Source organism: Nilaparvata lugens, chromosome 5 (assembly GCF_014356525.2).
Source record: "Nilaparvata lugens isolate BPH chromosome 5, ASM1435652v1, whole genome shotgun sequence".
NCBI lineage: Eukaryota > Metazoa > Arthropoda > Insecta > Hemiptera > Delphacidae > Nilaparvata > Nilaparvata lugens.
The window spans coordinates 44,459,405-44,475,566 of record NC_052508.1 but is presented as its reverse complement, the minus strand read 5'-3'; the positions used below and the strand labels follow the sequence as shown (position 1 = coordinate 44,475,566).

Here is a 16,162-nt window from a genome sequence, read left to right as displayed (position 1 = left end):
TCAGAATTTATTCAAGAGAAACACAGAATCCTATTGATGCAAAAATACTGCAAAATTGTCACAAAAAATTCTAATAGAATAACATTCTCGTATGGTATAAAAATGAAAATATTTTAGCAAAACCTTGATCCCCCGCATCAATGAGCAAGAAGCAGCATAGGTTCAGCCTTACAATAGACCATAAGAATTACTGTTATGCTCTTAATTGTAGAACTAGTTATAGCCTAATAGATAATTTTATGACAAAAAATAGCATTTCAATGCTATAGATAATTTTGATTTAATTTTTTAAATGCTCTTGTCTCAAAATTTCAAATTTTAGAATTATTGGTTCTTGTTCTAAGGTACAGTTTCAATGTTGGATATGTTACAAGAAGTTTGACGAATGAGTGAACTGGCAGAAGTGTTAACCGCGGCTAGAATGCCACCTTTAATCTTAGTGTGATTACCAGAATAGTCCAGTCACTATATATATAGTGCTTGCAATTTAAATTGTAGTTCTGATTTCTTAATATATTGTGCGGATACAGAAGAAAAATCCAGAACCAATTTTTTCATGCAAAATTTCCTTTACTAGATACTGAGTGGCCCAAAAACTCGTATTTTCAGTTATTTGTTCAGTTCTCAGCTATTTCCAACATATCCAGTAATCGGACAGAAGAACTCGCTGTAGCCTTCTTTTAAGATTATGAAATTCTGAATAAATGATATTATTCTCAACTCTCTAATGAGTACTGAGTTGAATTTTTCAAGAACGAGTAAAATTTTGAGAAGAAATTAATTTTGATGAATTTCAGTTTTTGATCATCAATATCATCCAATTGTTCCCATTTAAATGAGAAATTCGAATTCTCTCTGGTCGTGATTTTGTGCTCCACAATCTGAGATCAGGTAGAGTGCTCTATCTCATATAGATTTGAATGGTAACAATCGGAAGATATTGATAATCAAAAACTAAAATTCAACAAAGTTGATTTTTTCCTTAAAATTTTACTCATTTTTGAAAAATTGTAACTCAATACGGTTCTCTTATTAAAGATAAAGAGTTCCGAGTGATCTCATTTTTTTCAGAATTTCATCATCTGAAAAAGGCGAGAACGAATTTCTCTGTCCGATTAGGTACTGGATTTGTAGGAAATAGCTGAAAACTGGATAATCAAATAATCAAAAATACAAGGTTTTTGGGCCACTCTGTATCTTTATAGCACAAGACTACTCTTGAATAATACATAGAAATAGAAATCTAAGAAAAATAGGAATAGTATAATATAGAAATAATATTCTAATATTTTTATTTATAAGAAAAATATTATCATGAAAATATTGGTTGGTACTGAATTTATTTATCCATTTGTGGATACAATCTCAAATAATATAAATATAATTGGGAAACAATAGCAGGCTTTGCCCAAAACTATTTTATTGGCAAATATTGATAGGTAATGGATAATGTCCCAAAATGTTTTTAAGTTTTTACTGCTGAAAGTTCAAGTTCAAATTTCATTGATGTATCAAAAAATGGGTATTAAAAATCAGAAATAGAATATAAATTGCTAGCAGGCCCCCTTTTTCATGTCTATATTGACTGGACTAATATGGTTGCAACTTTGAGCAAGCTATTGTGAACGCATTACCGTACTGGGAAAAAAACATACCTATAGTCTTTTTTCTTTAGGGCTACTCTTGAATAATACATAAAAATAGAAATCTAAGAAAAATAGGAATAGTATAATATAGAAATAATATTCTAATATTTTTATTTATAAGAAAAATATGCTAATTTTAAAATGGTACTTGAATTTCTGTTTGTTTTTATTCGTACATAGTTACCTACAGGTATGGTTTGAAAAACAAATACGGCACAAATATGGTTTGAAAATACATCTACTACAGTGCAGTGTAAATATGGCCTAAAACGCTAACCTTGCTAACATATAAATTAACATACAATAAAAATAAGTAACATCCATATTTACATAACCAAAAATGGCATATATTCGACTATAAAGGAATACGGTAGCCTACTTACTCAGTATGCATTTCGATATCTCACTCCCATGAAATGGAGTTTTTGTGTTCCCGTTTGATGCACGGCCAGTATATGAGAATTTCATGGCCAGCTCATCAATCATTAATCTTCTCAAGATATTATTGACACATTGGCCAATATTAGCGCTCCCCACTGTCCTCATATGCTTTATCTAAAAAAATCAAAACAATTTTATTAGTACTGTGTAAAATGATCAGTCATAAATAGTTTGCGAAATGAAGGACATTCATTCCGCAAAAACGTTATTTTTGAGTGGAGCTCAGTTCTGTTTAACTTATAGTAAGATATTATTGACACATTGGCCAATATTAGCGCTCCCCACTGTCCTCATATGCTTTATCTAAAAAAATCAAAACAATTTTATTAGTACTAAGTAAAATGATCAGTCATAAATGGTTTGCGAAATGAAGGACATTCATTCCGCAAAAACGTTATTTTTAAGTGGAGCTCAGTTCTGTTTAACTTCTAGGAAAGAAGCTGAAAGAAATCTACGGTGTCTCTCAGATGACGCTCCAAAAATGATGCAGTAAAATGCGCGCGTGGGGGCCCTGCACTCTTAGACTCCCTATGTTCAATACAAATTAACAGAAAATTTCTTAACTATATCCACTATAGGGGCTATCTTTCCTATTAGTTGAAGAGATCCAAACATACAGTTACAGTATTTGACAATTCAATGTTATGTCTTCATGTGATCACGATTTCCACGGTTTGAGTTAATTTTAAAGAATAATGGTCATTAAATTTTCTCAGCATTGAACTCTACACAAGTTCTATCCTTTCAAGATACAAGGTTATTATTAAATATTCAGTTATATTACTTCCAAAAGCTTGCGAATTCTAATAAACATTGAAGTTGAAAATATTTTACTAGTTCTGTTGAATATCCAAACAAATTTTGCGTTGGAAATAATCGATTCATGTCATCATAATGTCTCTAAAAGAAAAAAGTTATAAATTTGATAAGAGATCCATTTCTATTCATTGGAAATTGTATCGGTAGATGCGTTCCTTTTTTGAATTAAAAGTTTAAAATACTCCTCTGAAACACTTTGTATAACAAGGCATGAGCATAATGTACCTAGATTGTAAACCACATCGTCTTTGACTTTGGTGTAGGCTACTTATCGGATAATACACTAAATGGATAAATAACTAATTGAATGAATAAATCAAGACATACCTATATAATCTTTTTTCGTTGGGGCTATTCTTGAATAGAAATAAAAAATAAAACTCCAAGTACCCTTTTTTAAATTGTTTATTTACGAAATGTTTCGACCTTGATGCCATTATCAAGTAATTGAATAAAATAAAATGAATAAAAAATAACATTGAATAGATACTATTACAAGCTTCTTATTTCTGATCATAGCCAGTACATTCATATGATTTTTCAAACTATAAATGTTAATTTTGAATTTATATTTAATAATGATAATAATAATAATACTGAGGATGATGCCCACATAAGCTCATAGGCTTGTGCGTGGGTAATGAGTGAGAGGGATGATGATGAGAGGTGACTACTTTTTAGTTAGTCAAGACCCCTGGCTAACTAAAGCTATCTAACGTCGGCTATCTATCGTCTCCTCCGAAAGACCAAATCTATGTGATTGTGCTGTGGTCAAAAACTTTTGCCCCCGGTCGAGATTAGAACTCGGGTTCTCTTGATAATTAGACCGGTTCATTATCACTTACTCTAACGAGCCATCCAGTTAAATTTGCATGATTTTATAAAAAAAAGGATTATTGATGTCCAATTGAACTGAATTTATTATTTTATCTCTGTTTAATCATGGAAATATAAGTGTAAAACTGAGGCCCTGAAACCAGCACTGAATATTAAAGAAGAATTTCACATTTATGTGCCGGCAAAATTAATAAGAGATAAAATAATAAATTTAATTCAATTGGACATCAATAACCCTATTTTTGATAAAATCATGCAAATATAAATTCAAAATTTACAGTCCTAGTCTGGAAAATCATATCAATGTACTAGCATAAGTGATCAGAAATAAGTAGCTTGTGATAGAATTTATTTAATGCTATTCTCTATTCAATTACATGATGATGGCATCATGGCCAAAACATGTCGTAGGTATATAAAAAATTTAAAAAAGTGTACTTGGATTTTTATTTTTTATTTCTATTCAAGAAATATTTATTATATAAAATATTATATATTGCTGGAGTTACTCACAAACGATTTTCTCCTCCCATTCTGACTGGAAATTGACCATCTCTCTCAATGGAAGTAAAGATTATCTGATGATATTTCCTCATCTATGCAAGCTCTTGTTATTTTACTGCTGTTTGGTCTCGCTTCTTCGCTGTAATAGAAACAATAACTGAAATTAGGTCATGATTTTTTTAATTAAAGATAGCAATTAAATTAGGAAATTTCTCGTAACTTTGGTACCGTATGACTATTAAAAAAATGAGTTGATTGAAATTAGGGATTCAATATTAAAAGGGAAAAGAAAATATCAAAAGTTTCCTGATAACATAAAATGAAGCTTGATTGATTGATTGATTGATTACTTTATTTATGTAGATTACAATATATACTGGCTTATACACTAAACTTATACAATAGCTTACAATACAGCAAAGTTTTAGATGAATTTACATAACATAAACTAAGAAAAAAATTATTGAACTGTACAATGGTATGAAAAAAAATCAATTTGGAATAACTATACAAGATAATATTGTAATGCATCTACATAAATTGGCGGAGCTTTGGACATATCAATGTCCATTCTTTGGAAAGAATATTAAAAATATCCTTCCCAGTAACTCTCTACCAAGTGATCAAAGATTATAAAAACAAGGAGTGTCCTATTCAGGAATATTGTATCCCAAAAGCAGTGAACAACTAGTGTTCAAAATTTGAATATTTTTCATAAAATGGGATAGACATAGAACATTTTTGAAGAGAAAATAACTGTGGATTCATAGGTAGTCTTAATAAGCTATCAGACTGAGTAAAAGATCAAAAGCGATTGCATGAAATTTTGATTCATTCTAACTCAACATTAAAAATAGAGTTGATACTATTTCAAATAATTTGTAGATAAATAAGAAGTGGGCAATATTTGTAAATTATTTAAAAGTTGAGAAAAGTATAAAGAAAGACGACTTCATTTCCAAATCTATTTGAAACTTCTGACAATACTGGATCTGACAACATCAAATAAGAATTCCCAAAACAATTTTGTTTCCAATACAATACATCAAGTTGGTAATAAAAAAATATGGTTGTAGTTTTCATTTACCTGCACTGACACTGAAGACTCAGGAGCAGACACAGTAACGAAGAGGAACGAAGACAAAAATGAAGAACACAGGAAACAGGAAAAACAACAGATAGAAACTCAATAATTAAAACAAACCTATACACTACAACTAACTATCTCACTGGATTACTGGAGCGCACTGTGCGATATGTCATCCACTTTAAAGCTTTAAAGTTTAAACCGTAGTGAAAAGTGAACTAACAAACAGAAATTCTCGAATGGAAGAACTCTTGTCTTGTCTCAGAAATTCAAAACCAAACCATCATTTCCTCTCCACTTCGTACCTTGGAGTTGGCCATTGGACACATTAGCATTTAGTGGAGAAATATAGTGGTGACTGGAGAATAGAAAGTAGAAAGTAGGTGCATTTGCGTTTGTGGGACTGTATGTGTGTGTGTGAGAGAGAGAGAGAGTATGAGTGAGTGAGAGAGTGGGTGTGAGAAAGTGTGTGTTAGAGGGAGAGAGAGTGAGTGAGTGAAGGAGAGTGCTAGAGGGCGAGTGTTGGATTCCTGTTTTCAGCCCAAAATGTCACTGACAAAAAGCTGTCTTCCCTTTTGTTTGAAAATTGAATAGGGTAGTGCAAATTCCTGACCATGAAACAAAACATTTTTTGTTGCATGTTCTATCCTTCAGCAGAAAACTGGAAACATGCTCCATGGACTGCTATATAGATCGCTGATTGAGAAGCTCTATCAAATATGAGAAGCAGTTAATATTTTAATTGAATTAAAGTTACGTTAATTTCTAGCGTAATTTTGGGAGGATTTGAAAACATTTTCACCAAAACATCCTAGACCTTAGTAGAGCGTATGTCAAATTGTAAAATTTTATTAAAAAGTTCTCAAAAAGCTTATTTAACATTTTATCACAAGAGAGATTCTCACAAATGGTTGAATTTTTGCGTAATTTGAAACAGATAAGGTTTGCTACCCAGACAGAAAATCTATTTCCAATTTTTCATTTTAATCTTGTTGAAAAATAGTGATCATTAACATGCTTGCATTTCTCAGCTTAGAAACAGATTTCTGACAAATTTCTCTATACCCATAATATACATTTCATATTATGCAATTCACGATTATATTACATGATTATATAATGCATGATTTGAGTTTCATTCTATAATGTGTATAATTTTTCATCGAATATGCACTTTATTGTATAAATACCTTTTAAGGAATTCATCTGTAGTTCAGTATACTCTTGTACTGAACTATTACAACTGTTGTAACTATTACAACAGTTTTCAATTGAATCTTGTATTTCGTGAAGTGGGGGAATATCAATGCCACAAATCAGGGAATTATTCATTGGCGAATCTTCATTTCTAATTAGCTAGTCTACGGTGTAGAATCTTAATTCAGATAGCAACTAGGTCTATTGCTTGGTAGGATTGAATGGAATTATTAATTATCAATTGGAAAAGAGTTCAGCAAGTGACTTCTTCATTTCTTCGTCATATTCTCTGATGTGGTGCGATCTTTTCAATTTTTGAGGGACAAGACGTGCCCCTCAAAAAGGTGGAATGAACATAAAAAATGAAAGGAGAGTTGAACAAAAACATATTTCATATGGACTGAATGGAGGTTTCTTTGGAATCTAGTAACATAGCATGAAATATTATAATATATAATCTGAAACATGATAAGTCTGTACCTATATTTTTCTCTCATGACTCACTTTTACGCCAATTATCTAATGACTCATCATCCATGTCTAGTCTATTCTTTATTCAAATGTTATTCACACTCTTATTATCTCAGTCACTGAATTCACTCCTTATCCAATGTCTCAGTTTTAAAAGTTTACTTAGTTTTTTTTAAGTTTATCTCCCTTTTCTCCTTCCGATTATCAAGATTTATTGACTGTTCCTCTAATCTTCAATTATGATTATTATACAATTTCAGAAGCTTCAATCAATTAATAATCAATGTAATTAGTGATTCCATTCAGGGTTGATTTCGATCATGAACTTCAATAAGAGTTCCAGTTCTATGCCAATCACCAGTTCAAATTTTAATCCACCAAATCCGTAGGCCTATAAGCCTACATGTTGTTTGATTAAGACTCTTGAATAAGCGGTCAACCCTTCAATAAATAGCTCTGATCAGTAATAAAATATAGCTCAGCTACTTAGTAATAAGTAAGAGACAATAATTATTGTCTAGAAAGCCTTATACCGTGAATAAACAGGTTTTCTATGTACTATCATCATAACAAATTGTATACAACATAACAATCGATTGAACAATAACATTGATTTCATTCAAAGTCTACCCTTAAAGAAAATCTTGATTTCATATGAAGATGTGTCAAATAAATTATTCTTTTGTATTTTTTCTTCTGTAAAAGGGGACTCAATAATTAATGAAACATTAGTCACTATCTTCAATATAATATTAGGGCATTTCCAGCAGCTGAATAACTTTTATAACTGAATACAATGAAAACATACTGAATCAGACCAATTCAGCATTCAAAAAAGGCGCTGCACTAAACTTTAGTTCAAAATTCCAACACATGAACACTACAGGTTGGTCTCCTCTCCCCTGTATTAGAGGAGATTTTGGAAGGGAATATCCAAAAAGACAATGTAAAATAGGCTACTCGAGGATTGTTTGACACTCGCAATAGAAGCAAAATTCAAGGGAATGCGTAGCAAGCCATATTCAAGATCAATTCAAATCGGCTTTAACTGACAAGGGGTTTTCAAGGCAAAGTCAAGACTTGTTTGACCCATGCAATAAAAGCTAAATTCGAACGAATACCCATCGAGCCATATTCAAGATCAATTCCAATCAAGTCTGTCGGCTTTAACTGACAAGGGGTATTCAAGGCAAAGTCAAGACTTGTTTGACCCATGCAATAAAAGCAAAATTCGAACAAATACCTATCGAGCCATATTCAAGATAGACTCCAACCAAGTTTGTTAGCCTTGAAAAACAAGGGTATGCTGCTTTCGATTCTAGTCTGAAAATTCAAAGGGATTTTGAGTTGAATGTCAAGCAAGATCGTTTCCAGCTGGATTCAACTTCAGCCTTGATTGGCAAGTGAAGGCTGCTTCTAATTCAAGCCTTGAATCAAGCCTTACTGCTGACTGGGATTGGATCTCTATTTTTCCACTTGGAATTATAAAGTTTTCACAAAAATATATTTATTTGAGCAACGTTTTGAATAAAAAGTAGATAATCCATCTGAGTTCTTCCAAGTGAACATTTTGGAATCATTCAATTCCAGCCAGAATGGAAACGTTCTTTAAACTAAAGCATGGTGTGAAGAGATGGGACATTTATGCATACTGTAGATGTGATAATTTATGTGTTTCTGAAGGTTGTTCCTCAAATTCTTATATATATTTTTTAACTCTATATTTTTCAGTTTATGTGTTTGTCGGAGAGCACATAGCATTAGTTGACTTTGTTCTGTGTCTACAAAGACAACATCTTCTCGACCTTGGCGAATACATCGTGATATCAGTCGATGACGAAATCTACGATCCAGAGCACAAATCAAACATCATTCAGAGAAGTAATAATCACTTTCCAAACAAATTCTAATTGAAAAAGTAATGGATATGTTCATCGCGACCTTCTGACAGATCACTTCATCATTATTCATTCATGGAATGAGCTGACGGAATTGCATCCACTGAAAAAAAATTATAAGATAAATGTAATTGGTAAAATTTGTTGATTGGATCATTCACTGATCGCTCTATCACATTCATTGAATGAGCAAACATATCTCGTCCGCTAAAAAATAATCAAATTAATCAATTCAAATCTACTGCAACTGAATTTCAATTACCGATTAGATGTCATATACAGTATAATCTGAAATGTGTTGGCTCAATAAATTGCCTCAATTTCCTCAATAAACTCATTACTCGATACCTGTACTCATGAAAATAGTACTTATGATACTAGAATTACAAAAACATATTAGTTGAACAGCTTTCATGCTGTTCATTTGAATTCTTTAATGTGTTCTGATTTATAAATTTATTTATTTTATTAGATAAAATCCAATTGATTGTACTATTAGGAACGAAATTATTTAGAATGTGCTCCATTGGTGTCAATCAGGTAATAAATATCTTTAATCAGTCAACTAACCCAATCTAATGAATTAGCCAATCTAACTAATTTTCTGCATGTTGAACATTGAATTCTCAATAATGTACTAACTTATGAGTTTCCTGGAATCATTCAATTTGATAGATTTCTCATCATCGTCTGCAACAGAAATTTATAATAGATAGATTATGTAATTGAAATTGTTTTTTCTTCGTGGAAATGATTTTGAAGCTTTTTGTGTTTATATCCATTTTCAAAGAAACGGTTACATAATTGAATCGGTGAATAGATTTGAATTAATTTGATTATCTGCTGAAATCGCGATGGACTGAGGTATAAAATAGCCGTGATTTGAAAAAAGGCATTTGGAATTTCAAATGAAAAGGAGTTAGTTTAGATACATGCTTTGCACAAATGAATAATTATACTACTGCGGTATAAAAAAACGCTAATTTGGTCCACTGCTAAGCATAGCATTAGATCTAGTGTTCAGTTTTCAACTACACAGAATCTTTAAAATTGATCTTCACAGAGACATGTAAATTATACACATATTTTTGCCATTTTGTATTATTTAATGATTATATTATTGATATTCAATGATGATAGTTTTTGGCACTGCTTAACTCCTTGTCTAAATCTCAACAAAGAATAAGTTGTTTGTGACCTTCATTCTTCTCATGATTCGTTAAGTATGGTTTCAAGTTGATTTTATTATATTATACTCTAGGCAATGACGTCATAGTCTTTTCTCAATCAGACTTGATTCACAAAAAACACAGACTATAACAATGATGCAAATCCATTCTTTGATAAAGTTTGAAGCTCAGGTTCCATGCTTCAATCCACCACAATTGGCATGCGTACTAGACCCTTCTCCACAGTTGGCTGACACTAATCAATCTTAACAACTAATCATTCCTAAACAGAGCCCATCAAATCACGTCATTCATGTTGTGACGTTATATTTGGTATCGCATGTGCCCTGCTTGGCCGCAGTCGTTAGAGCAAAGATTTTTGGATAAATTTAATATTTTTATGACTCCTGAAAGAAAAATACCACCAGTTTCTTACCAGCTCTTCTAGGAGCTCAAATAATTATCTGCTTTCGATAAATATGAAAAAATAAAAATATCTCAGGGCTTGGGTTCAGCCTCTGGTGGAAATCAGATGAATCAATTTATCTTATGAACATGAGCTTCATAAAAATTCTAATAAATTACTGATAAAAAAGATAAATGAGTGAGCATATATATAATAAATAGAATATTAATAAATATTTCATCTGTGCATACTTAAATATTTAAATCTCATAAATTGTTCTTAATAATATTCCCTTTACGTTTTGAATATTTGTGCAAATATCAATATTAATTTTAATTTTCAAATAACCCTTCGACAAGCTAGCTTTATTCAATTGTGATTATTTCGTAGCACTGAGGGCCCTCTTTAATAACTTTTCAAATTAACTTATGTGTCGATTTTTCACTATTATGATGGCGATCTGGATTCGCTTCGATGTCCTAAACCTTTTCTGGTGGGCTGCTGTCGTCTTCTCCAATGGGAATATTTAAATTTAATGACTCATGTCATACTACGACCTCACTGAGTCTTATGAAATTTATTTTTTAATTACTCAAACAAACATTAACTTTAACACAAAATTATTTAAAAAGGGATCTAGTCTTGTGCTCTCAAAATTGATGGGTGTCCCTGGTGACCTCTGGCAAGCAAGTGGGTATGGATCTTCCCCTATTCTTTTACAACCATACTTCCGTCTCTTTAATTTACATAAAATTTAAATATCCACTCCCATTGGAGGATTTTAAATACTCCGCTATGACATAATTTAGTACTGTCAAATAGTCCAAACAATAACATCATATTACTATCCATTGAGTGAATATTTTAGCCTTAAACTCTTATTTTACATTGGTTACATAAATATATACATTCTATAACGATTACAAATTTTTATGATTTTTATAAATAACACATGTAGGTTTTGAATTAAATCGTTTTTAGTTCCAGTCACATACTGCATTGTGATTGGTACATCCCAAAACTATATCATGTATTATTGCGCTGAATAAAGTTAAATCCCATTTCCTTTATCTTTTTGTTTTGTTATTTACATTTTTGTTCATGCTCATTGATATAATAAATATTTTTGTGCTTTTTTGTTTACATTCATTTGACATGCTTGCTTACTAAACCCTCTGATCCTAGTCTGAGTGAATGCTATTTATATGCAACTAATTTGCCACAAGGTGTCTGGCTAATTCTCAAATATGTGGCTCGAGCAATTACTAAGGTCGCCGACTAGTTAATATCAAAGAACCTAACCTCAAATATTATATATATATATATATATATATATATATATAATATAATATATATATATATATATATATATAATATATATATATATATATATATATATATATATATATATATATATATATTATATATATATATATATATTATATATATATATATATATATATATATATATAATATATATATATATATATTATATATATATATATATATATATGTATTATATTATTAAATTAATTGCAACAATATTTTCATTTTCAATTGGCTGTTCATAATCAAAGCCTTGAGAGCCGTTATTATCTAATCTCTAGACCGTAGACACTGTAACTGGTGATAACAACTTCCAGCTTCTTGTTCTGAGACCTATCAATTTCTTTTCAGTGATAGATTTTGGGGAATACCCAAATTATATTCTTACAATGTGGATAATATTGTCATACAATCTAGCTGAAACTCTGTCTATCTTAATAGGTGAGGTAGCTTTCCACTTTGCATTACACAGGGATGCATTATTGATAGAGGAGCCAAATTGTATGACAATATTATAGATTCGCTACTATTTTGATAACAAATACACATTTTGATTACATTCTACTATGATGTACATGGGTGTAAATATTCCTCTTTGAAAACACAAATTGGATTAGGACGAGCAGCCATCTACTGACTTTGCCAACACATATGACCAATTAGTGGGTGGGTGGATGTTCACACGTCAAGCAACACTAAGCAGAAATTCGTGTTGCAGTTCCTGAATCGATGTTTCACAATAAATATTGCAGCGATGTTTGAAATGATTCTAAACGCGAACCAAGCCAACAATGATTTTGATGCATAGCAACCAGAGTAGAAACATCCTAATTGGTTCGTTGGCAACCACAGCTTGCTTGGCTCTTGACTAAGCTCGTTCTTGAAAACTGTTGATGATTGATGTAAATAAATCTTAATACTGCATCTCTCATCTTGAAATCAAGAACTTAATCGTCTGCAGATCCCTTTCACAACAGTATCAATGAAGATATATAGAACAAATCTACAGTATATCATGTAGTATGATAATTATTGATGATATCGATTGAATATCGAATAATATATATATATATATATATATATATATATATTGTAACGAATCAAATTCTGATGGGTAAATAAAAATCCCTACTTGAAAGAAATTTATAGGTCTAAGTGGAATAATAGGCTAATATTGCCAAATGTGATAACATTTTTAAAGATTAGATAATATCAGGTATCATGGCTAAATTTATAACGGCCGAATAGAAATGGAAATAATTTTGCTACTTATATAATATTATATAAAGTATTGAAAATTTGAGGTTAGGTGTAAAATATCTATTGATCAGCGACCTAATGATCAACTGAGTCGCATAACGTAGAATCTAGCCAGACACCTTGGCAGAAATTTATTGTAACTAAATGGTTATGCAACTAGAGGAACCAAAAATGCACATGGCTAATTGTTGTAAAGTAAGAAACAACCTATAATCATTAGAAAATTATATTGCATGTAGAAAATGTACTAAAAAACCCAGATAAAAATAATTTAATGTATTAAGGAAGTAGGAGGTTTGTAGGCGCATGTATACTATAACAATTTGCATGAACCAATCAAATGGTAGCAATTGATGGGCGGTAATAGTGAGCCGATTCAAATATATTTGTATATATTTCTATAAATAATAAGAGTTTATGAATTATTGTTGTTCAGTTTATGTTTTGGATATGGCCCGAAGGCAGATAAATTATCAGATGTGTAACATAAGTAATAATTTAATAGATTGGCACGAACTATTTGAGCCTTGAATGGCATAGTAACAAATTATTTAAATTTTATGTAAATTTGCAAGGGAAATGAAAATTGTGAAAAAGAAAGTAGAACTTGCCCACTTGCCTGCCAACCACTACAATGGAATGTCACCAAAATTTGTAGAGCACAATATCTTTTACTGTACCTTTTTAATGACTTAAAGTTTAATCAAATTAGTAATTTTCCATAAGACTTTGAGATGCTATAGTAAAGCAAAAGTCATTGAAATATTTTTAATCCCTTGGAAGAGATGACTTCGGCCACCAATAATCCAGGACTACCAGGAGTTCGGATCGCCATCAGCAACTTATAGAAAACCCAGCACGTGAGTGAAAAATAGTTTAAATAATAATAGGGCGCCCTCAGTGCTTCGAATGAAATAAGAAATAAAAGCTAGCTTGTCGAAAAGGTTTTAAAAGTTAAGAAATTAATAAAAATACTTGCACAAGTCTTAAAAAATGGTATAAGAAATATTTTATTGAATAGAAACGAGTCAATTTATATATCAAAGGATACACCAATTAAAAGAATATTAAGTTCCAAGCTAATAATACAAATGCTCACATGATCATTGATTTTATAATGTAATTTGTGATAATATAATGTAGCTCTGGTTCATTAGATAAATTGATCTATCTATTTCCATCAGGTGCCAAATCTTGCACCCTGATATATATTTATTGGAAACTATAGAAATTAATATATATTTAATTATTCAATTTGTCAATTTATCATGCTCTACATGCAATACATGCAATACATGCAATACATTTGGGAAGTTAATATATAAGTAGGATCGTCCAAATCGACAAGCAACAGCAAGTTGATGTCAAGCTACATGCAGATAAATGCATATGACCAATGAAGTGAAAAGCACATGGTAAAGTTTCGTACTATAGAACTAGAAAATAGTACTGATCTGTGATATTTTATTTGATTTCGTTTCTTGTTTCATTGTATATTTGTTGCTCTATATATTTTTTCTTTGATCTAATTTTGAGATTATTTGTTTAATATATGTATAAAATTTTTCATGGTGTACCCTTCATTTTATTCCTCAATACCATAGGATATAAATTTTATATATATAAATATAATATATATATAATATTTATATATATAAAATTTATATCCTATGGTATTGAGGAATATATATTATATAAATATAATATATATATATAATATTTATATATATAAAATTTATATCCTATGGTATTGAGGAATAAAATGAATGGTACACCATGAAAAATTTTATACATATATTAAACAAATAATCTCAAAATTAGATATATATATATATTTATAAATAATTATCAGTATTATATTATTGCGAAAGCTCCTGTATGAGCCTATTAAGATTTTTGTGAGATTATACCCTAGAAAACCACGACCAGATTTTATAGTTATTAAGCTAACTCTCATGCTCTACCGATTGACGCCAAGCAGGAGGCTAAACGATATTCCATCAAAAGTAACGTGACAATATATATATAGCATAGTAAGTATAATACGTGCATAGCTCATTATAGCAACGAATAGTAGCGATACATTCTAAAATCATGAATGACTATGAATTTAAAACATTCGTCAACTTTTGTAATAATACATATCAGCATGTACAATATTGTTCAAGTTCAATTCTTCTTTAAAATAACAGGGTGGCTTTATTTTGCTCTAGGATATTTGGATCCTTTTATCGGTGTTACTAAGGACAATTTGCATAGTTTCCGCTCAGTTCTGAAACTAACACCATCTCATCCTCGGAATCCACATTATAAGTAAGTGAGGTAAAATTTAATTTACTCTGTCTTAACACGATTCTCTACTAAATTATTGGAGAGTTAGAGTTAGGAAAGTGTTTTATTTCAGTTTATCTAACAAGAAATGTACTTATGTGATTTAAGAAATGAAGCACCGCTGAAGTGGCTAATTAGCTAATTTCTTATGAAATCAAACCTTGCTTGAATTGGTGACTATGTATTTTCTGGTGGAAGAACCCAGCCCAAGGAGGCATCCTATGTGACAAAGCAACTGGCATTGGAAAATACACCTGTGTCAACTCCTAAGACATGTAGTATTTCTCACTCTACTATAGAGTTTTGCCCTAAAAATTAAATCAAAATAATAGGCTCATTTGATCTGATGAGATGTGAATCACAGATCCAATTAATAGTATAATAATTAATAGTATTATCTGTAATATTATAATGAAGTGATTCAATTATTTACTCCTTTTCTCTCAGTTTCTTCAATAATTACTTTAACCAATGAGTTTAGACTAATATACATATTAGTTAATTTTGTTGTAGAAATTAGATTTTAACATTCGATCACGATATTTTAATACTGATTTTACTCATATATTTTTGCAAATGTTATTTCAGAGAACTCTGGGAGACGATGAGAAATTTTTCAGCTCAAGAACCTTTCCTGGTTCCCTATCATGAGGGTATATTTGATACAATACAGGTGAGTGGGGAAATCCAAATGTCTTATATAATAGAATAATTCCCTATCAATAACAATAGAAGATGATCTATTAATTGACAACTATCTATCTCTCAAT

General features: G+C 30.6%; 1 protein-coding gene and 1 long non-coding RNA gene across 2 annotated transcripts in view; one reads left to right on the top strand and one right to left on the bottom strand.

Annotated features, from left to right (window-relative positions):
- The window catches only part of LOC111064230 (guanylate cyclase 32E), a 233,901-nt gene that overhangs the window by 133,455 nt on the left and 84,284 nt on the right, over window positions 1-16,162 (top strand). The window contains exons 7-9 of the mRNA XM_039429503.1: window positions 8,734-8,883; window positions 15,275-15,374; window positions 15,981-16,065. Of these exons, the coding sequence (XP_039285437.1) occupies window positions 8,734-8,883; window positions 15,275-15,374; window positions 15,981-16,065 (335 nt within the window). The remainder of the gene's footprint in view (window positions 1-8,733; window positions 8,884-15,274; window positions 15,375-15,980; window positions 16,066-16,162) is intronic.
- On the bottom strand, window positions 1,838-5,702 carry LOC111056929. Its single transcript, XR_005571356.1, has 3 exons — window positions 5,335-5,702; window positions 4,257-4,386; window positions 1,838-2,201 (listed from the first exon to the last, which is right to left on the bottom strand). It is a non-coding gene; the product is annotated as an uncharacterized LOC111056929 (long non-coding RNA).